This window comes from Trachypithecus francoisi, unplaced genomic scaffold (assembly GCF_009764315.1).
Source record: "Trachypithecus francoisi isolate TF-2019V2 unplaced genomic scaffold, Tfra_2.0 Lachesis_group20, whole genome shotgun sequence".
NCBI lineage: Eukaryota > Metazoa > Chordata > Mammalia > Primates > Cercopithecidae > Trachypithecus > Trachypithecus francoisi.
This window is the reverse complement of record NW_022681466.1, coordinates 68,631,295-68,653,857: the sequence shown is the minus strand read 5'-3', so window position 1 is coordinate 68,653,857 and position 22,563 is coordinate 68,631,295. Positions and strand designations below refer to the sequence as shown.

Genomic DNA, 22,563 nt, shown 5'->3' with positions numbered 1-22,563 from the left:
TTTTGCTATAAAGGATATTAATAGGACAACTGGCAAGATTTGAATAAAGTTTGTAGATTAGATAATAGTATTTTATCAATGTGAATTTCCTGGTTTTGATTATTGTACTATGTTAAGACAATACCTTAGTATTTAGGAAATATATATTGAAGGTTTTTTTGTTTGTTTTGTTTTGTGTTTTGTTTTTTGAGACGGAGTGTTGCTCTGTCACCCTGGCTAGAGTGCAGTGGCACGACCTTGGCTCACGACAACCACTGCCTCCCAGATTCAAGCAATTCTCCTGCCTCTGCCTCCTGAGTAGCTGGGACTACAGGCATGCACCACCACACTGGACTAATCTTTGCATTTTTAAAATTTTTATTTATTTTTTTGAGATGGAGTCTTACTCTGTTGCCTAGGCTGGAGTGCAATGGCAGGGTCTTGGCTCACTGCAACCTCTGCCTCCTGGGTTCAAATGATTTTCCTGCCTCAGCCTCCCTAGTAGCTGGGATTACAGGTGCCTGCCACAACACCCAGCCAATTTTTGTATTTTTAGTAGAGACAGGGTTTCACCATGTTGGTCAGGCTGGTCTCGAACTCCTGACCTCAGGTGATCCACTCGCCTCAGCTTCCCAAAGTGCTGGGATTACAGGTTTCAGCCAGGGTGCCTGGCCGACAAAAGTTTCTTATGACACTACCCACCTAAGCCGCACTGACGGGCACCAGGAGGAGAGGCCAGGGTACAGGTTTGGTGGGGCCATTCAGGCTGAAGGCCCCAGCAGGGCGTGAACAGGCAGGTGCACCAAAGGGCATCCTCTCTGCAGTGCAAGACAGGACAGCTCTGATCTAGCTCCCACAAGGGACCCCCACCACAGCGCCATCAGAGCCGCTTGCCAAGTGAAGTCCCTGGGATGCACGTGCTTTATTAAATATGTAGCAAGCAGTGGCCGGGCGTGGTGGCTCACGCCCGTAATCCCAGCACTTTGGGAGGCCGAGGCGGGCAGATCACGAGGTCAGCAGATCGAGACCATCCTGGCTAACACGGTGAAACCCCATCTCTACTGAAAATACAAAAAAATTAGCCGGGCATGGTGGCGGGCACCTGTAGTCCCAGCTACTCGGGAGGCTGAGGCAGGAGAATGGCGTGAACCCAAGAGACGGAGCTTGCAGTGAGCTGAGATCATGCCACTGCACTCCAGCCTGGGTGACAGAGCGAGACTCCGTTTCAAAAAAAAAAAATATATATATATATATATATATATGTATATGCATATACATATACACATGCATACATATGTCAAGCACTTTTGTCAACATAAAGGAACAAGCACTGGGGCAGACGGAGACCTGCATTGCCCATGAGTCCTCACTCATGGGTACACATTAACACCACTGCAGGGAGTCGGTTTCACCATGTGTGCAGTGAGGGGCCCAAATGCTGTCTGAAGACATTCCCTCCCAACTCCAACATTCTTGGAAGTTAGGGGAACAGGTGGTTTCTGTGGGAAGTTAGGGGAGCAGGTGGTTTCTGTGGGATGGGCTCTGAAGAGGGCTGGGGACTGGCTGTGGGTAGTCACCTGGAAGATGGCAAAGGTCTCAGCGTAGTGGTCCAGGATGGCCTGGGGATGGTCTGTCTGTCCCTCAGGGTTCTGGAGCTGGTAGCTGACCTTGACACTGGCATTGGAGAAGCAGTCCTCCTCATGGAGCTGTGGGGTCACATGAAAGGCAGGGTTAGAGTTCGATGTGGGGGAGAAGATGACAACAAGAATGCTTTTTTTCTTTTTTTTTTTTTTTTTTTTTGAGACGGAGTCTTGCTGTGTCACCCAGGCTGGAGTGCAGTGGCGCGATCTTGGCTCACTGCAACCTCCGCCTCCCAGGTTCAAGCGATTCTCCTGTCTCAGCCTCTCGAGTAGCTGGGATTACAGGCACCCGCCACCACACTCAGATAATTTTTGTATTTTTAGTAGAGACGGGGTTTCACCATGTTGGCCAGGCTGGTCTCGAACTCCTGACCTCAGGTGATCTGCCAGCCTCAGCCTCCCATAGTGCTGGGATTACAGGCGTGAGCCACCATGCCCGTCCATCCTTTTTTTTTTTTTTTTTTCTTTTTTTCTTTTTCTTTTAGATAAGGTCTCACTCACTCTGTCACCCAGTCTGGAGTGCAGTAGCATCATCATGGCTCACTGCAGCCTCAACCACCTGGGCTCAATAAATCCACCCACCTCTGCCTCCCAAAGCACTGGGATTCCAAATGTGAGCCACCGCGCCTGGCAAGAATACTTTCTACTTTGATGTTGTCATAAGAAGAAATAAACAATAAAAGTGGTGAGTCAGAGGTCCTAAGCATCTTCCAAATAAGCCAGGCTGAAAGGACATGTCCTTCAAGCAAGCTGCCAAGTGCTTTGGGAAAATCTCCTTTGTTCTACTATGGTTTTGTGTCTCATAGCTCCAATGGTTCTCACCCCAGTCACAAAGGGGTAAAGAACTGGCTCAGACAGAAGGGAAGAGTCACAGCTACACTTGTGTTTATCAAGATCTTTCTCCTTTTTTTTTTTTTTTTTTAAGACAGAATCTTGCTCTTTCACCCAGGCTGGAGTGCAGTGGCTTGATCTCAGCTCACTGCAGCCTCTGCCTCTTAGGTTCAAGGTTCCCCTGCATCAGTCTCCCAAGTAGCTGGGACTACAGGTACATGCCACCATACCTGGCTAATTTTTGTATTTTTTTTTTTTAGTAGACACAGGGTTTTACCACATTGGTCAGGCTGGTCTCAAACTCCTGACTTCAGGTGATCCGTGCACCTCAGCCTCCCAAAGTGCTGGGATTAGAGGCGTGGACCACTGCGCCCAGCCGACCAAAATCTTTCTCAAAGCAACATGGAGGACATATTAGAGAGGTAAGAGAGAAGATAAGGAGATTGTTTAGCCTACCATTTGCCACTGTCTTTGTTTAAATCAGCCTTTCTGCCACCATAAGAGCCTTGAGCCCATGGGAATAAGTAAGCATGATTCTCTCGTAGAGAATGTGACTAAGCCTTTATTTAAGGAAGGCTGTAGATTTGCTAGAAACTTTCTTAATCCAGTTAATAATCACTTTGGGGGTAAATGTGTATTCAGAAGAATAATTCATGCATTTGTTTATTGGAATACATGATCCAGATAGATCCAAAGTTCTAGATCTTGTCAGGGTTTGAATCCCGACATGCTATTTTTTTTTTTTCCATGTCTCCAGGCACCTTTGCCAGGAGTAAACCTTCTTAGATGGTCATTTCTATCTTTTTGTTTCTTCCTTTTAGTTGTTCACTTTTTCTGATGCCAGTTGACATTCAGGCCCTCCGTCCTAGTTATTATCAGGTGAGGTCGGATAATGGATGCCGAGAACACTTGGCATTCTTCAGTTATTACCAAGAAAAACGTCAGCAATGACAGCATCTCCATCTTCCATGCCATTATGTGGTTCTTGATTTATTATTATTATTTTGAGATGGAGTTTTGCTCTTGTTGCCCAGGCTAGAGTGCAGTGGCATGATTTTTGGCTCACTGCAACCTCCACCTCCCGGATTCAAGTGATTCTCCTGCCTCAGCCTCCCAAGTAGCTGGGATTACAGGCACGCACCACCACGCCCGGCTAATTTTTGTGTTTTTAGTGGAGACTGGGTTTCACCGTGTTGGCTGGGCTGGTCTGGAACTCCCTACCTCAAGTGATCTGCCCGCTTCGGCCTCCCAAAGTGCTGGGATGACAGGCGTGAGCCACCGCGCCTGGCCTGGTATGATTATTTCAACCACCTCATTTGTAGGGATGGGTATGTGCCCTTCACTGCATTACCTCAAATCCTTTCTCAACGACACAGACCCCTCCGGACTCCCATCCAAACCCCCACTTACCTCTCCCTCTGTGGGCATGAGCAGGAGGTTCTCACAAAGACGGGACCCGCTGCTCCACTCCCTCAGGCAGCCCAGACAGCTTCTCTCATCTGAACACTGCAGCCTTTTCCTCTCCTTCCCCACATCTACGTCCAGCGTGAAGTTGAGAAATGCCCCGCGGAGACCTGGGAATGAAGACCAGCCCTTCCCGGTGAGGTGGGGATGAGCCTGCCGCAGACAGAAAGCCCCCAGCCTGCCTGAGGATCCTTGTAGCCCCTCGTGAACAGTGTCCCCCATGCAGGCACTTCCCTGGGGCTGGACTCCTGCGCCGCTTTTTCAAAGATATTTTCTCACTGTCTGCTGACACCTGACCAGGGCCTCTGAGTGCTCCAGCCCCAAACCTGGAGCAGCACATTCCCAGGACTGAGTCAGCCTTCCTTAGGGAAGGAGGGCTCGGGAAGTGGGTCGAGATTGACAAGAAAATAAGGAGGAGGGCCTGGCGCGGTGGCTCAAGCCTGTCATCCCAGCACTTTGGGAGGCCGAGGCGGGCGGATCACGAGGTCAGGAGATCGAGACCATCCTGGCTAACATGGTGAAACCCCGTCTCTACTAAAAAATACAAAAAAAAAAAACTAGCCGGGCGAGGTGGCGGGCGCCTGTAGTCCCAGCTACTCGGGAGGCTGAGGCAGGAGAATGGCGTGAACCCGGGAGGTGGAGCTTGCAGTGAGCTGAGATCCGGCCACTGCACTCCCGCCCGGGCCACAGAGCAAGACTCCATCTCAAAAAAAAAGAAAATAAGGAGGAAGACAGACAACGAAGAGAATGGAGAGGGAAAGAGGGAAACTATGGAGGAAAACCCCAGGACGGCAGAGCTGGAAGCACCGTGGCGATTCTGGGGCCGCCTCTCTTACTGTTCAGAACAGAACTGGCTCAGCTAAGGAAAGACCCTTGCCCAGCATGGCACAGCCCAGCGAGCTCTTTGTCCTGGAGGGGGCAGGTCTGTTATTTTCAACCCCCAGCTGGGATAATAGCCCTCTGCTCTGGGAAAGCCACCTCACCCCGGGAGACTGCTCTCCGCCCGGTGGGAGGCCGAGACCATCTCAGAGATTGCTCCTGGGAGATTAAACCTCAGGGACTGTTGCTGAGGAATCGTTCTGGGGGAAGCTTGGGTAGACCGTAAAAACTGGGCTGTGAAAGCCATACCCGCCACCTCCTTTCTGGAAACAGTCTCCTAATGAGTTTCAGGTAAGGAAAGAGAAACCGGACCTCCAACAGGTGATCCCATCCCACCTGGGCCAGAGGCACACAGTGAGGAGGAAAGGGGAGAAGTCACAAGTCAGAGAGAAAGAGGAGGGTGCGTCTCAGGAGCCCCTGCACACACGCACACACGTGGGCATGGAGAACTGGCTGCCTTTTTCTGAGTCCTCTTTTCAGAAACTCAACCCTTCAACCCTGAGGAAGGGCTCCAATGTCCCTCTTCCCAACAGTGTCAGCTCTAAACCCCGTCCGAGTGTGGACATAACCTCAGACCACCCCTTTTTTTTTTTTTTTTTTTTTTTGAGACGGAGTCTCGCTCTGTCGCCCAGGCTGGAGTGCAGTGGCCAGATCTCAGCTCACTGCAAGCTCCACCTCCCGGGTTCCTGCCATTCTCCTGCCTCAGCCTCCGGAGTAGCTGGGACTACAGGAGCCCGCCACCGTGCCCGGCTAGTTTTTTGTATTTTTTTAGTAGAGACGGGGTTTCACCGTATTAGCCAGGATGGTCTCGATCTCCTGACCTAGTGATCCGCCCGTCTCGGCCTCCCAAAGTGCTGGGATTACAGGCTTGAGCCACCGCGCCCGGCCAGACCACCCTTTCTTAAGGCAGTTTGCATTTAACAGAACCTGGAAACAAAGGAGCTAAGCTCTAATCGAGGGATTTCAAGCACCAGGACCTCAAACCAACACCCCCCACACCCCCCCACCCCAGTACTCTTTCCCTTCCCCTTACAGAAGCCAAAAAGGAAGGACCATTACGCCAGGCAGGAGTCAGCTGGACCACGTTTTACCTGACACAGAGACTGTGGTCACAGAGCTGATTTCAAAACATAAACGGACATTCACGACGCTGTTGAAGCCGATGGGCAGTGCGCTGGGGGTGAAGGCCATGGAGACCTTCAGGCGAACCACAGGCCGGGAGCTAAACAAGACAGCAAAGAGGATGGGAGAAGTGACTGCCCGGCTTCTGGGTCAGGGCCTGGCTGATTGGTTCATGCATTCAGTGGGTCTCTATCAAACATGCCCACATCCAGGTGCTGCCCTGAGTCTCAGGGTACAAGGGAAAGAGACGAGTTTCTGCTTTCGTGGGAAAGCAGACAACAAGCAAATAAATGAGGGAAACAAGGAAATACTATGTATTGGCAAGGCTATGATAAAAATTAAAATACTGTTGGCCGAGCACGGTGGCTCATGCCTGTCATCCCAGCACTTTGGGAGGCTGAGGCGGACGGATCACCTGAGGTCAGGAGTTTGAGACCAGCCTGGCCAACATGGCGAAACCCTGTCTCTACTAAAAATTCAAAAATGAACTGGGCGTGGTGGCGGGCACCTGTAATCCCAGCTACTCAGGAAGGTGAGGCAGGAGAATCGCTTGAACCTGGGAGGCAGAAGTTGCAGTGAGCCGAGATCATGCCATGGCACTCCAGCCTGGGCAACAGAGTGAGACTCCGTCTCAAAAAAAAAAAAAACAAAACAAAACTGTTATAAGGACTGAGGGCTACTGAGACTGGGTGATCAGAGATGGCGTGGCTGATGCGGAGGCATTTCAGTTGAGATTTGGTAACAAGAAAGATCTGGGGAAGGGCACTCCAGGAAGAAAGCACAGCCAGTGCCAAGGGCCTGTGGCAGGAACGCTTTTGGTTTGTTTGAGGAGCACAAAGGTCAGCGTGCCTGGAGCCTAATTAGTGAGACAGAGGATGCGAGGAGACGGGAATGGAGGGGCGGGGCGGGCCAGGCCACAAAGAACCCTGTAAAGCCATGGTAAGGAATTGGGATTTTACTCTAAATAGGAGCCGTGGAGGGGTTTCAGGCAGCAGAGTGAAGGGATCAGGCTTCCGCTGTGTGGAGAATGGAGTGCAGGGGCTGGAAGCAGGAAGGCTGTCGTGGCAGTGTCCAGGAAGTGAAGACAGTGCCTGTGCTGGGAGGCGGTTTGGAGGCAGAGTCAACTAAGACGTGTTGATGTTGTGGAGAGGAAGGAAAAAGGGGCATCAAGGATGACGCCTAGGTTTTCATCCTGAATTTCTGGGTGGATGATGGTGCCATTTGCTGAGACAGAAAGCCGAAGGGCAGGACAGATTTGGGGGAACGAAGGGTGGGGGGAAACAAGAGCTTTGTGTTTAGACGTGTTCACTTCGGGATGACCGTGAGCGGCAGCCCAGAGAGGTGCTGTGTAGAGAGCAAGTCTGCGGCTTGGTGGAGAGGACGGGACAGACGGGTACTCCATGAGCTCATTTACAGCCATAGGACTTGATCATTTACTGAGGGATGGGGCACAAAAACTCTGCAATTCTTGGCCAGGTGCAGTGGCTCCTGCCTGTAAATCCAGCACTTTGGGAGGCAGAGGCGGGTGGATCATGAAGTCAGGAGTTCAAGACCAGCCTGGCCAACATGGTGAAACCCCGTCTCTACTAAAAATACAAAAATTAGCCAGGTGTGGTGGCAGATGCCTATAATCCCAGCTACTCGGGAGGCTGAGGCAGAGAATTGCTTGAACCCGGGAGGCAAAGGTTGCAGCAAGCCGAGATTATACCACTGCACTTCAGCCTGGGCAACACAGCAAGACTCCCTCTCAAGAAAACTAAAACAAAACAAACAAAAAAAACTCCACAATTCCAAATAATCACAGCCATCGCTGAGCACTGTGCTAAAGACTTTGCATATATTCACTTGCATGATCCTCTTAGCTCTGGGAGGCAGGTGCTCTTATAATTCCTATGTAAGGTCTTAGAATTAAATAACCTGCCCAAGCACACACTGAGAGGGCTGAGAGCTGAGGTTCAAACCCAGACGAGCAGACTCCAGAGCCTGTGCCCGCAGCCACAGTGCTGGCTCCCTCCCTCGGTGCCTAATGTCTGCATCGAGCTATTTAGAGCAGGACAAATGGGTGAGGCTGGGCCTGGGACCCCAGAAAGCAGGACAGAGCCCTACCAGAACACAACCGCCTGGCCCAGAGTGCCCACGGTGATGTCGGCAAGGCCGTCGCCACTGATATCAAACCCACCAGCCACGGACATGCCAAAGTACTGGAGTCCTGGGGCCACCGTGGAGGCTCTGATCCGCTGTGGAGGCAGAAACACAAGGCATGGGGTGAGGGAAGGGAGGGAAACGGAGCAGGGAGTTCTTTCATGTTCTATACCAATCAGCATTGCAGGCGCCATCCAGCCCCAGGGAGCCCCCAGTCTAGAGAGCCAGGAAAGAGGGGGCAAGCTTTCCCAGAGGAAGTGGCATTTGGATGGAGCCTCAAAGGGCAGGTGGGACTTGACAGGGGAGAGTAAGGGAAAGAGTGAGGCATGGGGAAGGAGCAGGGCCCTCTGAGAAGCAGCCAGGGCCAGGGATGGGGTAGACTGCAGGGGATTGGGGTACAAGGAGGCTTGATGCGGGGCTTGGGGGTGGGGGTGTCAACAAAGGTTCTGTTTTTTTGACATAATCAGGATAATACTTTAGAAATGGCACTGAAGATACGGGGTGGAAGATGGAGGGGAGGAGGAAGCTGGGTGGGCTGGGAGAGGGGATGGCAAGGCCTGAACTGGGACTGCAGCGATGGGGATGGAGAGAAGGGGCTGGACTTGGGAGACAGCTAGAATCACGAGGACGTGGGGACTGACGGGCTGTGCAGGGTGTGAGCGTGCTGGGGACCATCTGAGGTTTCTGGTGTGGGGGGTGGAGGGGGATGAGGACTCAGAGGAGCATCAGGTCTGGGGGAGCAGGTGCTCTCAGGTGGGCCACACGGGAGTGAGATGCCTAGGGGCAATCCAGGTGGAGGTTCTCAGGAGGAGCTGCAGGTGGGTGAAAGTGCTCGTAACACGTGCAGTGTGAGAGGCTGGCGAGGGAGTCCTGGGGAATGAGAGATAAGGCAGAGAGGTGGCTGAATGGGAGAGAGGAGCGAGGGACAGAAAGAGAGGAAGCAGGGACCCGACGCAGGTGGGTGGAAGGAGAGGGTATAGGCCAGGGAAGGAGACAGGTACCGCCACAACCTCCCCTCACCCTGAAGGGGCTGAGGTGAGGCCCTGGTCTGGAACCTCCCACCAGCCTGAGGATTACTTCTTTCTTTCACTGGACACTCCCAACCCCCTGAGACCTGCCCAGCACTTAGGACTGAAGTCGACTTGGGGCTTGGTCATCATATCTGGGAGAGGTCAGAGCCCCAGAGGAGAGGAAGGAGAGGGCCCCATGGGTCACCTGCGAGGGGCTGGCGGAGAGGCCGTCCCAGTGTCCATTGTAGATATACACACTGCCGAAGCTGGCGCCATCACCTGCCCCGAAACCTTCCAGGGGGGCCCCGATGGCCACATCTGTGAACTTATCCTGACTGATATCCCCCATAGCCGCCATGGCAAAGCCAAAGTGGGCACTGGCGAACCCGGGGTGCCCACTCAGTATGCGTGCCAAGGAGAAGGAACCATCCTATAAAGCAAGCAAACAGCTCAGCCCCCAAGAAGGGGCGCTAGGTGCCCACTCCATTGCCACCCAGTATGCACGCTCACTGGGCTGGTGGATTCTGATTCTCCAGCAGGGAGCCTGAGCCCCAGAAAAGGCCAGGGACCTTCCCAAGATCACACAGCACGAGGGGAAAGCTGGGGTCCTCCCACCTTGAAGTTCAGGACTCAGAGTCTGCCCCCTTCTACTTCCATGGGCAGGGGTGCATTGCTGCAAATGGGAGGCCTGGGTTTCACTCGTGGCTCTGCCACATACATGATAGGTACACTTGAGCAGGTCTCAGCATCACTGAGGCTCACCGAGCCCCAGCTTCCTCATCCGTAAGATAAGAGTGGCAGCTACCTCCCATAGTTGCTGTGAGAAACAAATGAGATCCTGGACTAAATGGGCTTTGCCACCCATGCAGCTGTAAGAAATGTTATCGGCTGGACGTAGTGACTCAGGTCTGTAATCCCATCACTTTGGGAGGCCAAGGTAGGTGAATCACCTGAGGTCAGGAGTTCGAGACCAGCCTGGCTAACATGGCAAAACCCTATCTCTACTAAAAATACAAAAATTAGCTGGATGTGGTGGTGGGTGCCTGTATTCCCAGCTACTTGGGAGGCTGAGGCAGGAGAATCACTTGAACCCAGGAGGTGGAGGTTGCAGTGAGCTGAGATTGCACCATTGCACTCCAGCCTGGACAACAGGGTGAGACTCAATCTCAGGAAAAAAAAAAAAAAATGCTGGGCGCAGTGGCTCATGCCTATAATCCCAACACTTTGGGAGGCCAAGGTGGGTGGATCACCTGAGGTCGAGAGTTCAAGACTAGCCTGACCAACATGGAGAAACCCTGTTTCTACTAAAAATACAAAATTAGCCAGCCAGACGTGGTGGTGCATGCCTGTAATCCCAGCTACTCGGGAGGCTGAGGCAGGAGAATTGCTTGAACCCCAGAGGCAGAGGTTGTGGTGAGCCGAGATTATGCCATTGCATTCCAGCCTGGGCAACAAGAGCGAAACTCTGTCTCAAAAACAACAACAACAACGAAAAAAGATATTAGAGATATTATCATCAACGACTGCCCTACGGTCAGAAAGTGGGTACAGAGAGTGATGCTGCTGCCCTGCCCAGCCGCCATCCAGCCTGAGCACCTCCCCATCACTGCCCACTGGTGCCAGGCAGAGCCAGGGCACTCCCAGCCTCCATCACCTCTGTGCCAGGCTGAGTGCCACAGCCTCATCAAGCTCATGAAGATGGAGACTCTCCCACCTGCTCACTGAGACGGTACACGTAGACTCTGCCTTCTTCTCCATGAACATGGTAAAATGGAGCAGCCACCAGCAAGAAGTCCGTGGTTCCATCCATGTCAATGTCCACAGGGCACAGCTCAGAGCCAAAATAGGACCCCATCTACAGCCCGGGAGGAACTCAGCTCACCAGGAGCCCTGCTCCTCCACCCCTCAGCAAGGCTACACCCTGCCCACGTGCTTCCTGGACCACCCAGTTTGGGTCATTACATATCAGTTTGCTCACTGAGAGTACCAGGAGAGCGGAGGAGCAGCCCAGGCCCCACAGCAGAGGAAACTGCCTAGCAATTAGACATGCTGAGCCGAGGCACAACCCTTGAGATCCAGTCAGGAGCCTGAGTTTTACCCGGCCTGGGCCCTGGCCCACTGTGCACCCTGGGACCCACCCCTTTCCCTTGGGGCCTCCAGATTCTCCATCCGTCAAAAGGGGTGGAGGCTCTCCCCAGCAGGTACCTGCTCTCCCTCTAGCACTGGCAGGAAGCTGGTCTCTGTGCCCTCCTTCTGGAGCTCAAACACGGCCCCGTGATGTTTGTACCGTGGAGCACCCGCGACATAGGAGAGGCTGCAGGTCTTGTGCAGCACAGCCACAGCGTAACCTGGGGCAAGGGTGGTATGGCTGTGAACACACCGTGTGCTCCCACCTGGCCTCTCTTTTGGCCCCGGCACCTTCCCAGTCAGGCCTTCAAAGTGGCCTGGGGAGGGGGGCAAACTAGGAGAGACTGTCTTTCTCACTATATTAAAAATCTGCATCAGCAAACACTCTCTCTTTTTTTTTTTTTTTGAGGCGGAGTCTCGCTCTGTCGCCGGGACTGGAGTGCAGTGGCCAGATCTCAGCTCACTGCAAGCTCCGCCTCCCAGGTTTACGCCATTCTCCTGCCTCAGCCTCCCGAGTAGCTGGGACTACAGGCGCCCGCCACCTCGCCCAGCTAGTTTTTTTGTATTTTTAGTAGAGACGGGGTTTCACCGTGTTAGCCAGGATGGTCTCGATCTCCTGACCTCGTGATCTGCCCGTCTCGGCCTCCCAAAGTGCTGGGATTACAGGCTTGAGCCACCGCGCCCGGCCTGCAAACACTCTCACTTTGCCAGTCACACACATCCCCATCAACACATGTGATGCACACACTGTCACGTATGCAGCCTTGCCCAAAATACTCGTTCGCACACATCTACTACCCACGCTCACACACACGCCCTAGGAGGACCGGAAAGAGGGGTGAGAGGATTGTCCACCACTATTATTACTTTTGTGTATTGATTTATTTTTGAGACAGAGTCTCGGTCTATAACCCATGCTAGAGTGCAGTGGCACAATGTTAGCTCACTGCAACCTCCACCTCCCAGGTTCAAGAGATTCTTATGCCTCAGACTTCTGAGTACGTGGGACTACAGGCGTCCGCCACCACGCCCAGCTAATTTTTGTATTTTTAGTAGAGACGGGGTTTTGCCATGTTGGCCAGGCTGGTCTCGAACTCCAGACCTCAGGTGATCCGCCCGCCTCGGGCTCCTGGGATTACAGGCGTGAGCTACTGCACCACTATTATTAATGGAGAGGCCCCGCCTTCCTGTGGGCGGCTGCTCTGCCTGGTGTACAGGCCCTGTCCCTATCCAGGAGGCGGTAATTCTCAGCCTCAGGGTCCCTAACCAGGGCCCACCCCTCGGCCCATGTGACCGACCAGGTCTCGCCCCCATTTGGAAACCTCAAGTACAGCCCAATGCGCAGCCTCGGTGTCCCCATCTGGGCCCCGCCCTCACCCAGGTGACCTCCAGGCCCCGTCCTTCCCAGGTAATCTCCAGGCCCCGCCCTCTCCCAGGTAGCCCCCCAGGCCCCGCCCTCACCCAGGTAGCCCCCCCAGGCCCCGCCTTGCCCAGGTAGCCCCCAGGCCCCGCCCTCACCCAGGTAGCCCCCCCAGGCCCCGCCCTTGCCCAGGTAGCCTCCAGGCCCCATCCTCACCCAGGTAGCCTCCAGGCCCCATCCTCACCCAGGTAGTCTCCTGGCCCCTTGCTCCTCAGGTAGCCCCCAGGCCCCACCGTCGCCCAGGTAGGCCCCACCCTTGCCCAGGTAGCCTCCAGACCCCGCCCTCACCAGGTAGCCTCGCCCCCCCCAGGCCCTGCCCTCTCCCAGGTAACCCCCAGGCCCCGCCCTCACCCAGGTAACCCCCCCCAGGCCCCGCCCTCACCCAGGTAGCCTCCAGGCCCTGCCCTCGCCCAGGTACCACCCAGGCCCCGCCTTCACCCAGGTAGTCTCCAGGCCCCGCCCTCGCCCAGGTAGCACCCAGGCCCCACCTTCACCCAGGTAGCCTCCAGGCCCCGCCCTCGCCCAGGTAGTCCCCAGGCCCCGCCCTCACCCAGGTAGCCTCCAGGCCCCGCCCTCGCCCAAGTAGCCCCCAGGCCCCGCCCTCACCCAGGTAGCCCCCCCAGGCCCCGCCCTCACCCAGGTAGCCTCCAGGCCCCGCCCTCACCCAGGTAGCCCCCCAGGCCCCGCCCTCACCCAGGTAGCCTCCAGGCCCCGCCCTCGCCCAGGTAGTCCCCAGGCCCCGCCTTCACCCAAGTAGCCCCCAGGCCCCGCCCTCACCTAGGTAGCTGTACTGCGCAGCCTCCGCGGCCGCGGCCGCCGCCGTCTGGTTCAGGAAGCGGCCCCGGCGGCTGCGTGTGTCGTAGAGCAGCGCGCCTCCGGACCAGTCAAAGGCCCCGACGGCGCCGAGCAGCACCTGCCGCTGAAGGGGACGGGGATGGGGCCCAGATGAGTGGGAGGGACCCAGGGCCGGGCCACGGTGGCAGCGGGTCTCCAGGCCCGCGCGGCTAACCTGGCTGGGAGAAGGGGGGCGTTCGGTGGCCTAGTGCCCGTCTGGCCAGAGATGCAGGTGCGAAGGTGAGAAGGCCAACACTGGGCTCCTGCCTCGTGCCCTTGCACTCCCGCCTCCGGGAGAAGCAAGCAGCTTGGTTGGTAGGCTGACCCAGGCCGCATCCTATTGTCTGTATTCAGGGGAGCAACGGGATGTTTGAGCACACAGAAATAGCCACCTCCTGTCACCAATATGGCCACCCTTCTGTCTATCTCAGTGGTCCAGATTAAGGTGAGCAGGCAGAAATGTTTCCCTTTATCCTAAAATGGCTCTTTCAGGCCGGGCGCGGTGGCGCAGACCTGTAATCCCAGCACTTTGGGAGGCCAGGGCGGGTGGATCGCCTGAGGTCAGGAGTTCGAGACCAGCCTGGCCAACATGGCGAAACCCCGTCTCTACTAAAAATACAAAAATTAGCCGGGCGTGGTGGCACGTGCCTGTAATCCCAGCTACTCGGGAGGCTGAGGCAGGAGAATCACTTGAACCTGGGAGGCAGAGGTTGCAGTGAGCCGAGATTACACCACTGCACTCTAGCCTGGGTGACAGAGCAAGACTCTGTCTCAAAATAAATAAATAAGTAAAATAAAATGGCTCTTTTAGAGGAATCATCACAGGGAGAGCAGAGCCCTGGATGGGAGGCAGGAGTCCCTGAATCCTAGGTGTTCTGGGCCCCTTCCCAATGGGCGAGCCTGCCTGGTGTTGAGTCAGCCACATACCTCATCCAGGATCTGAGCACTGAAGCCGATCTGTGCCAGCTGGTAGTGAAGGGCGTCTCCAACCGTGCCTGCAAGCCAAGAAGCCCAGTGAGACTGCTGTGGGCCGAGGTGAAGGGAGATACTGAGTCAGGGGACAGTCCAGCTTGGCCTCAGGGAACCATGCTTGGTTGAAGGTAGAGACCCAGGTTCTCCTTGAGCAACTACTGTCTGGGCAGTTCACTCTCTCTTTCTAGGCCTCAGTTTCCTCGTCTGGGAGCTCCTGGGAGAAGGGACTATGCTCCAGTCATTCTTGTTTCTCCAGCTCCAGCTCAGTTCATCAGAACTTCATGGAGATTCTGGGACGCAAGGAGGCTGGAGATATTGTTGCCTTCTTTTTTTTTTTTTTGAGACAGTGTCTTGCTCTGTTGCTCAGGCTGGAGTGCAGTGGCTCAATGTCAGCTCACTGCAACCTGCACCTCCCAAGGTCAAGTGACCTGTTGCCTTAGCTTCCCAAGTAGCTGGGAATACAGGTCATGCACCACCACGCCAGGCTAATTTTTTTTTTTTGAGATGGAGCCTTGCTGTGTCACCCATCCTGGAGTGCAGTGAAGCGATCTTGGCTCACTGCAACCTCCGCCTCCTACGTTCAAGCGATTCTTCTGCCTCAGGCTCCTGAGTAGCTGGGATCACAGCCATGCATCACCACGGCCGGCTAAATTTTTTTGTATTTTTAGTAGAAACAGGATTTCACCATGTTGGCCAGGCTGGTCTTGAACTCCAGACCTCAGGTGATCCACCAGCCTTGGCTTCCCAGAGTGTTGGGATTACAGGCATGAGCCACCACACCCGGCCCCAGCTAATTTTTGTTTTAGTAGAGACAGGGTTTCGCCATGTTGCCCAGGCGGGTCTCGAACTCCTGGACTCAAGCGATCCACCCGCCTCTGTCTCCCAAAGTGTTGGGATTCCAGGCGTGAGCCACCACACCCGGCTATTACCTTTTTAGACATGGAACAGCTGAGGCTCAGAAAGATGATGGGAGTTGCTCAGAGAACCCACATGAAGATGGGACAGAGGCAGGGCTGGAGCACAGGCTGGGGTCTCCTGCGGTGGCGTGGGTCCCCGAGCCCTCACCTTCCATGCTGATGATGTTGTACCGCAGTTTGCTCAGCAGCCCATCCAGCGCCATGTAGTTAGTCACCTTGAAAGCGTGGGTCTCATCCGGGTCTGAGGCGATCAGGTTGAGTTCCCTCTCAGTCCTAGCACTCTTAAATTCTTCTCCCACCTGCACAGGGGGCCTGGGTCAGTGAGTCAGCGCCGCGAGGATTCCCCAGGCCCAGGGAGAGAGCTGAGCCCCTCCACCTGGCCTCTGGGGCCCTCCATTACCTGCCTCCTTTCTTCCTTTCTCCTCCTTTCCCTGCTCCCTGTTCTACACACACTCTGGGCAAAATTCCAGTTTTACCAAAGTACACCTGTTCTCCCGAACACACTGAGCCCCTCCTCACCTGTGCACATGCTGTTCCCTCTGCCTGCAGAGCCCCTCTCTGCCTCCCCTGTGCCCTAAGCAGCTACTCCCGTTCCCTCTGCCTGCAGGGCCCCTCTCTGCCTCCCCTGCGCCCTAAGCAGCTACTCCCGTTCCCTCTGCCTGCAGGGCCCCTCTCTGCCTCCCCTGCGCCCTAGGCCAGCTACTCCCGTTCGTCTGGCAGGACTCAGCTCGGCACCAAGGTCCTCCAGGAACCTTCCTTGGTGTGTTTCCTGCGGGCTCTCCCATCGCTGTTTGGCCAGTAAGCTGTGACCACCATGGGGAAATGAGCCCTCTCTGGGATGACAGGGCATGGGGAGAAGGGGAGTGTTTGCGAATAGAACAGGGTCTGGATAAGCTGCTTCCAGAAAAGCCCCCATTGACAACCCCGGCTCCTCCCCACCCCGGGCTGAGCGGGGTCAGGAGGTGCCTCCCGGCTCCTGGCTCTTACCCCAATGGCAAAGCGCTCCACACCATGCATTTTAGGGGAGTTGATGACTGTCGTAAGGTCGAGGGGGTCCTCGAATATGCCACCATCGGTGAGCACCACCATGACCTTGGATGCTTTTCTTCTGGAGCCGTGGCTTGAGGTAAAGATGTTGTCTCTAAGCAGGGAGAGTAAAGGAAGAAGAGAGCTTTGCCAGAGGCATGACCGACTCCAGGAGAGACTTTATTCTCTGACCTGTATTAGAATTGGGAGGGTTCACAATCCTCCCAAAAGACCCAAAGAAGGGGGTGATGCCCCCTTAAGTCACACAGCGAGGCTAGGCAGAGGGAGGGCTGCAACACAAGTGTTCTTGCTTCTCACCTGCTCCCAGCAGAAAGGTGCTGGCTGGCAGTCTATTCCTTTTGTGTGCGTACAGGAAGAGTAATGACATTAAAATGATAGATAATACTCACATGGCGTTTATCATGTGCCAGGCACTGTTGTGAACACTCTATATATATATATACATTTTTTTTTTTTTTTTTGAGATGGAGTCTCGCTTTTTTGCCCAGGCTAGAGTGTGGTGGTGCCATCTCGGCTCACTGCAAGCTCCGCCTCCTGGGTTCACGCCATTCTCCTGCCTCAGCCTCCTGAGTAGCTGGGACTACAGGCGCCGCCACCACGCCCGGCTAATTTTTTGTATTTTCAGTGGAGACAGGGTTTCACCGTATTCTCCAGGATGGTCTCAATCCTGATCTCGTGATCTGCCCGCCTCGGCCTCCCAAAGTGCTGGGATTACAGGCGTGAGCCACCATGCCCGGCAAACACTGTGTATTTTAACCCATCCAACTGCCACAAAATCTATCAGGTAAGTGCTATTATTTTTCTTTCTTTTTTAGAGACAGCATCTCACTCTGTCACCCAGACTTGAGTACAGTGGTGTGACCATGACTCACTGCATCCTTCAACTCCTGGGCTCAAGCAGTCCTCCTGCCTCAGCTTCCTGAGTAGCTGGAACTATAGGCACAAGCCACTGCTCCAAGCTATACTCAATAATAATAGTGAGTACTATTATTATTCTCATTTTATTTATTTAATTATTATTATTTTCTTTTTTTTTTTTTTTTTGAGACGGAGTCTCGCTCTGTCTCCCGGGCTGGAGTGCAGTGGGAGCTCACTGCAAGCTCCTCCTCCCGGGTTCACACCATTCTCCTGCCTCAGCCTCCCGCGTAGCTGGGACTACAGGTGCCCGCCACCTCGCCTGGCTAGTTTTTTGTATTTTTTTAGTAGAGACGGGGTTTCACTGTGTTAGCCAGGATGGTCTCGATCTCCTGGCTGGACGTGATCCGCCTGTCTCGGCCTCCCAAAGTGCTGGGATTACAGGCTTGAGCCACTGCGCCCGGCCTATTATTATTTTCTTGAGAGAGATGGAGTCTCGCTCTGTCGCCCAGGCTGGAGTGCAGTGTCACTATCTCAGCTCACTGCAGCCTCCGCCTCCCGAGTTCAAGTGTTTCTCCTGCCTCAGCCTCCCAAGTAGCTGGGATTACAGGCATCCGCCACCACACCCTTTGTATTTTTAGTAGAGACAGAGTTTCACCATGTTAGCCAGGCTGGTCTCAAACTCCTGACCTCAGGTGATCCACCTGCCTTGGCCTCCCAAAGTGCTGGGATTACAAGTGTGAGCTACTGTGCTATTTTTTCTCATTTTTAAAGTGAGGAAACTGAAGCCCAGGTCACAAGGTCCTTCAGTTTGCCCGAGGTCACACAGATACAAACCAGAGCTGAGATCTGAACCCAGCCAGCCTGTCCACCGAGCACTCTGCTCTCCTGCCTCTCACAAGAGGAAGGCTTTGGAAGACTTTTTGGAAGACAGTCTTGAGGTATCATCCCTCACGTTCTCTCTCAGCCAGGGAAAGGCTGGAACCCTAATTCTCTTCTGCAGTTCTGTCCAGCCACTTCCTCCAAGCATGATGCCACAGAGACTCTGGGCATGGCCAGAATAATTCCTGCAGCCCCCAACACTCACAAGACATGTTGCATGGCTGAGGCAGTCTTGGTGACACTCCCCACTTGAGTGATATTCTGGACTTTGGCGAGGGAGGCCGTCACATCCTGGCCGTCCCGAAGGTCAAACTCAGTCTGGATCACTCCTCCGTACTGCACCAGGGCAAAGTTGCACTGCAGAGGATGGGGAGGGCAGGAGGTTGGAAGACTTGCCACCTCCGCCCCTGAAATGGCTCCCCCTGGAAGCAGCAGAAAAATCCACTCCTTCTACCTTATCCCTGGGCAGAAAGAGAGGCTAAGGCAGAGCAAAATCTCTAAGTGAGTGGAGGTAGAGAAGGGTGCGATAGTAATGGCCCCCAATGAGTCACAGACTTCTCCCTAGCTCCCTGCATAGTCCCCTCCATACTGACAATGCGACTGGCCATGTGACTGGCTTTGGCCAATGAGGCATCAGCAAATGTGATATAATTAGAGAGTTGAAAAATACTTGCATGCATTGGATCTGGCCCTCTTAGAATGTTGCTGCCATGAAAAATTTGGGCTGGCCTGCTAAAGACACATGGTCCAGACAAGTGAGTGAGATCATCTTAGGCCATCCAGCCCCAGTCAAGCAACCAGATGCCTGCAGCTCCAGGGTAACTCCAGGCAAGATGGACAGAAGAACCATCCAGCTGAGCCCAGCCCAAGTATCTGACCCATAGAATTGTGAGCAAATGTGGTGACTGTTGTTCTGAGGTAGGGTGATTCTCAGCAATAGATAAGTGATAACCAGCTCTTAGGAAAGCCCACCTCAAAACACTTTTCATAGAAGTTCCTCATCATGTTGGAGATGAAGTCTTTGGCTCTCTGAAAGTCTGGGGGATCAATGCTTCCTGAGCCGTCCAGGATGATGGCAATCTCAGTGCCTGGCCAAGACAAACAGGTCAGGAGTGGGCATGGGATGTGAGGGCAGCATGTGTACGGTACATGCCCCTGTTGTAGGCCTGAGGGCTCAATTCAGGGAAGAAGTTGGAGAACCTCCCAAAAGGGAAGCCTTTTTTTTTTTTTTTATGGAGCTTCACTCTGTTGCCCAGGCTAGAAGGTAGTGGTGGGATCTTGGCTCACTGCAACCTCTGCCTCCTGGGTTCAAGCAATTCTTCTGCCTCAGCCTCATAAGTAGCTGGGACTACAGATGCACACTACCACGCCTGGCTGATTTTTGAATTTTTTAGTAAAGTCGGGGTTTCACCATGTTGGCCAGGCTGGTCTCGAACTCCTGATCTCAAGTGATCCGCCCACCTTGGCCTCCCAAAGTGCTGGGATTACAGGCGTGAGCCACCATGCCTGGCCCCAAGAGAGAAGCTTTTGTCTCCCCCTTCAAAAAGAGAGCTAGAACCTGGTCAGGTTTTGCTTGCTGTGTGAGCCATTCCCATCACTACCACTCTCTGAGCCTCAGTTTCCCCACTTATAAGATAGAGTGGGTGGAGCTGGTACTGGTCAGGCCTGTAAAGTCCAGCCACTGCTCCCCATCTCTCAGACTGAGGCACCCCTCACCCTTGGAGGCTGCAGCCTAGGGGTTGGCTCTGATAGACTCAGAGCAACCCAGATCTGCCTCTTCTCACCAGCTTCCTCCTCCTCCTCGTCTTCCTCCTCCTCCTCATCTTCCTCCTCCTCCTCCTTCTCCAGAGCCCGGCGCCGCCTGGCTGTGTTTGCATCCTCTCCCTTGCTGTCTTCTTTGTTGCTATAGCAGTCTCCAGTGTCCACACGTGCATCTGGATCCAGGAGATTTTCTTTAAAAACATACATGGAAGAGCTGAGAGTCAGAAAGGCTCCGTCCTCACCCGAGCACGCTCACATGTGGTTCTGCCCTGATTCCTTTTATGTGATGCCTCAACCCTGCCTTGCTCCACCGTGGGCCTGTGTCCCGCTACATTTGCCGTGAGCTGGTGCCTTTTCTTGGAGACCAAGGAGATCTCTTTAGAGCTATCCAAGGCCAGTGAATGTCCAGTCCTTACCAAGGTCGAAGAAGTTGGCCTGAGCCTGGGGATGGAGGTCAGGGCCCAGGAGGCCACAGGTGCCTGTGAGTTCTGAGCTGAGGCTGTGAGGCCGCCGGGCCAGCACTTGAATGCATATCTGGGGGAGGGAAGAGAGGGTAGGGAGACACCAGGTCACCCCCGCGTTCCTGAGCTACACCCATATTCTCACCCCCATTCTAGAACTCAGTGGATCAACCAGGCAGGGGGCACAGGAGTGGCTGGCCCACCCCTCACCAGGTGTAGGGGTCTGTGCTGGGGTCAAGGCTGAGGCCGACACCTGCATGAGTGTGCTGGGTCACAGGGAACACCTAGGTCAGCCCTGGTATCAGCATAGGTGGTCGGAGCTACAGTCAGCCTGGGGCTGGCACCAGGGAGATGCTAGACTACTCAGCCTCTGAAATAGCGTGCCAGTCGGAACCAGTCTCAACACCAGGGTCAACCACGAGGGTTAGCACCAGCCTCCCTAAGGCCCTCCCTCTTGCCCATGCACTCACCAAAACGCCGTGTTGGCTCCGGACAACGGTCACTCCCCGGTGCCTCCCCTTGGGGATGGGGACATGCTCTGAAAAAGTTAAACCCAGGTAAGGAGGAGGGGACTCTGGGAGGCAGAGACCCAAAGCCAAGGTCAGAGGGCACAGAGCCACCTTGGTCAGGCCCCTCTGAGGAACTGTTGGCCACTCAGAGAAGACTCTAGAAAGCTAGAATGGGGGACTTCAAGGTCAGGACTGGACATGTTCAGGGCCGAGTGCCCATCCCTGGGGCTCATTTGCTGGCCCATTTAACACATGCCCATTGATGTCTGCTCTGTGCCCAGCCTTGTGAGTGTGGTGATGGGCGTCCAGCAATAGCTGATACCTGCTGCTTTTCCTCAGTGAGCTTGGTCGAACAGGTGGGTGGAGAAGCACTGCCTGGTGGGTGTGAAGGTGCCAAGGAATGTGCAAGAAACTGCGGGACTGGCTGTGTGGACCGAGGAGCCGCCAGCCTCACAGACCCATCCTGGGGAATCTTACTGCCCCACAGCCTCAGGGGCAGAAATGGTAGCTCCTTCCTCTTCCTCCCCACTGTCAGCCTCAGGATACTGTTTTATTTTTGAGTCATGGAATCACTCAGTCAACCCTGCTGGACTGAGATTGAATCTGTTCAACTCAGTGCCTCTCAGACAAGGATTTTTTTTTTTTTAAACAGAATCTTGCTCTGTTGCCCAGACTGGAATCCAGTGGTGCAATCTCAGCTCACTGTAACCTCCACCTCCTGGGTTCAAGTGATTCTTCTGCCTCAGCCTCCCAAATAGCTGGGATTATAGGTGTGCACCACCACACCTGGCTAATTTTTGTATTTGTAGTACGGATGGGGTTTTGCCATATTGGACAGGCTGGTCTCGAGCTCCTGACCTCAAGTGATCCACCCGCCTCAAACTCCCAAAGTGCTGGGATTATAGACGTAAGCCACAGCACCCCGCCTCAGACAAGGATTCTATTTATATATTTATATAGCGCCAAGAAGTTGTCAGTAAATCTGTGACTTGAGTTTGATTGGGTAGGATGGATAGAGTTTAGTTAATGAATGAATCAGGTTCATTCATTCATTCATTCATTCATTCATTCAAATGGCATTTATTGAGTACCTAATATATGCCAGGCCCCATGCTAGTTACTAGGATGGCCACAGTTAGACTGAATAGGTAGGGGGTGAATTCCACTGAGGTGTGATGAGTCAGTTGCATCAGGAAGGGCTAGAGTTTCAAATCAGCCACCACTAAAAGTGTGACCTTTGTCATACTGGTAACCAAAAGACTCACATTATCTGAGCTGTCGCTTCCTCTCTTGTAAATGGTGTGGTTGTGAGGATGAAAACTAAATGACTCAGAGGACTGCCAGGCACACGGTGGACACACAATACATTGTAGGGATGGTTTCTGTTGCTAGGATTGCATCAGGAAAGGTGGCCGGGGGTTAGGATTGGGTTGGGGTGGGACTGGGGGTGGGGATGGAATCTTGCTGTGGGTGAGGCTAGAGTCTAGGGGTGAATGGGCTGGATTAGGCAGGGCTGGGGTTGGAATGGTTTGAGTTTAGATGAGGGAGATTTTGCAAGAAACGGGGTCCTGGGGAGCATTCCCTGAAGTTGGGGCTGACTTACCTACAGGATGGCAAAGGATTTCATCCTGCACAAGGGAGCATCGATGGAGGGGCCCTGGTGTCCTCTTGGTTCTGGGGCTGGTGACCAGGAGCCTGAGTAGGAGGGGAG

At 54.1% G+C, this 22,563-nt stretch overlaps 1 protein-coding gene across 3 annotated transcripts in view; it reads right to left on the bottom strand.

Annotated features, from left to right (window-relative positions):
• The window catches only part of ITGAE (integrin subunit alpha E), an 85,331-nt gene that overhangs the window by 29,896 nt on the left and 32,872 nt on the right, over window positions 1-22,563 (bottom strand). For all 3 annotated transcript variants that reach the window (XM_033185067.1, XM_033185068.1, XM_033185069.1), the window contains exons 3-19: window positions 22,456-22,547; window positions 20,814-20,881; window positions 20,299-20,416; window positions 19,906-20,073; window positions 19,094-19,209; window positions 18,327-18,478; window positions 16,325-16,478; window positions 15,486-15,636; window positions 14,376-14,443; window positions 13,392-13,533; window positions 11,273-11,415; window positions 10,782-10,922; window positions 9,273-9,497; window positions 8,022-8,152; window positions 5,885-6,015; window positions 3,861-4,024; window positions 1,557-1,685 (exon numbers count right to left, since the gene is read on the bottom strand). In XM_033185067.1, coding sequence (XP_033040958.1) covers window positions 1,557-1,685; window positions 3,861-4,024; window positions 5,885-6,015; window positions 8,022-8,152; window positions 9,273-9,497; window positions 10,782-10,922; window positions 11,273-11,415; window positions 13,392-13,533; window positions 14,376-14,443; window positions 15,486-15,636; window positions 16,325-16,478; window positions 18,327-18,478; window positions 19,094-19,209; window positions 19,906-20,073; window positions 20,299-20,416; window positions 20,814-20,881; window positions 22,456-22,547 — 2,293 coding nt within the window. The remainder of the gene's footprint in view (window positions 1-1,556; window positions 1,686-3,860; window positions 4,025-5,884; window positions 6,016-8,021; window positions 8,153-9,272; window positions 9,498-10,781; window positions 10,923-11,272; window positions 11,416-13,391; window positions 13,534-14,375; window positions 14,444-15,485; window positions 15,637-16,324; window positions 16,479-18,326; window positions 18,479-19,093; window positions 19,210-19,905; window positions 20,074-20,298; window positions 20,417-20,813; window positions 20,882-22,455; window positions 22,548-22,563) is intronic.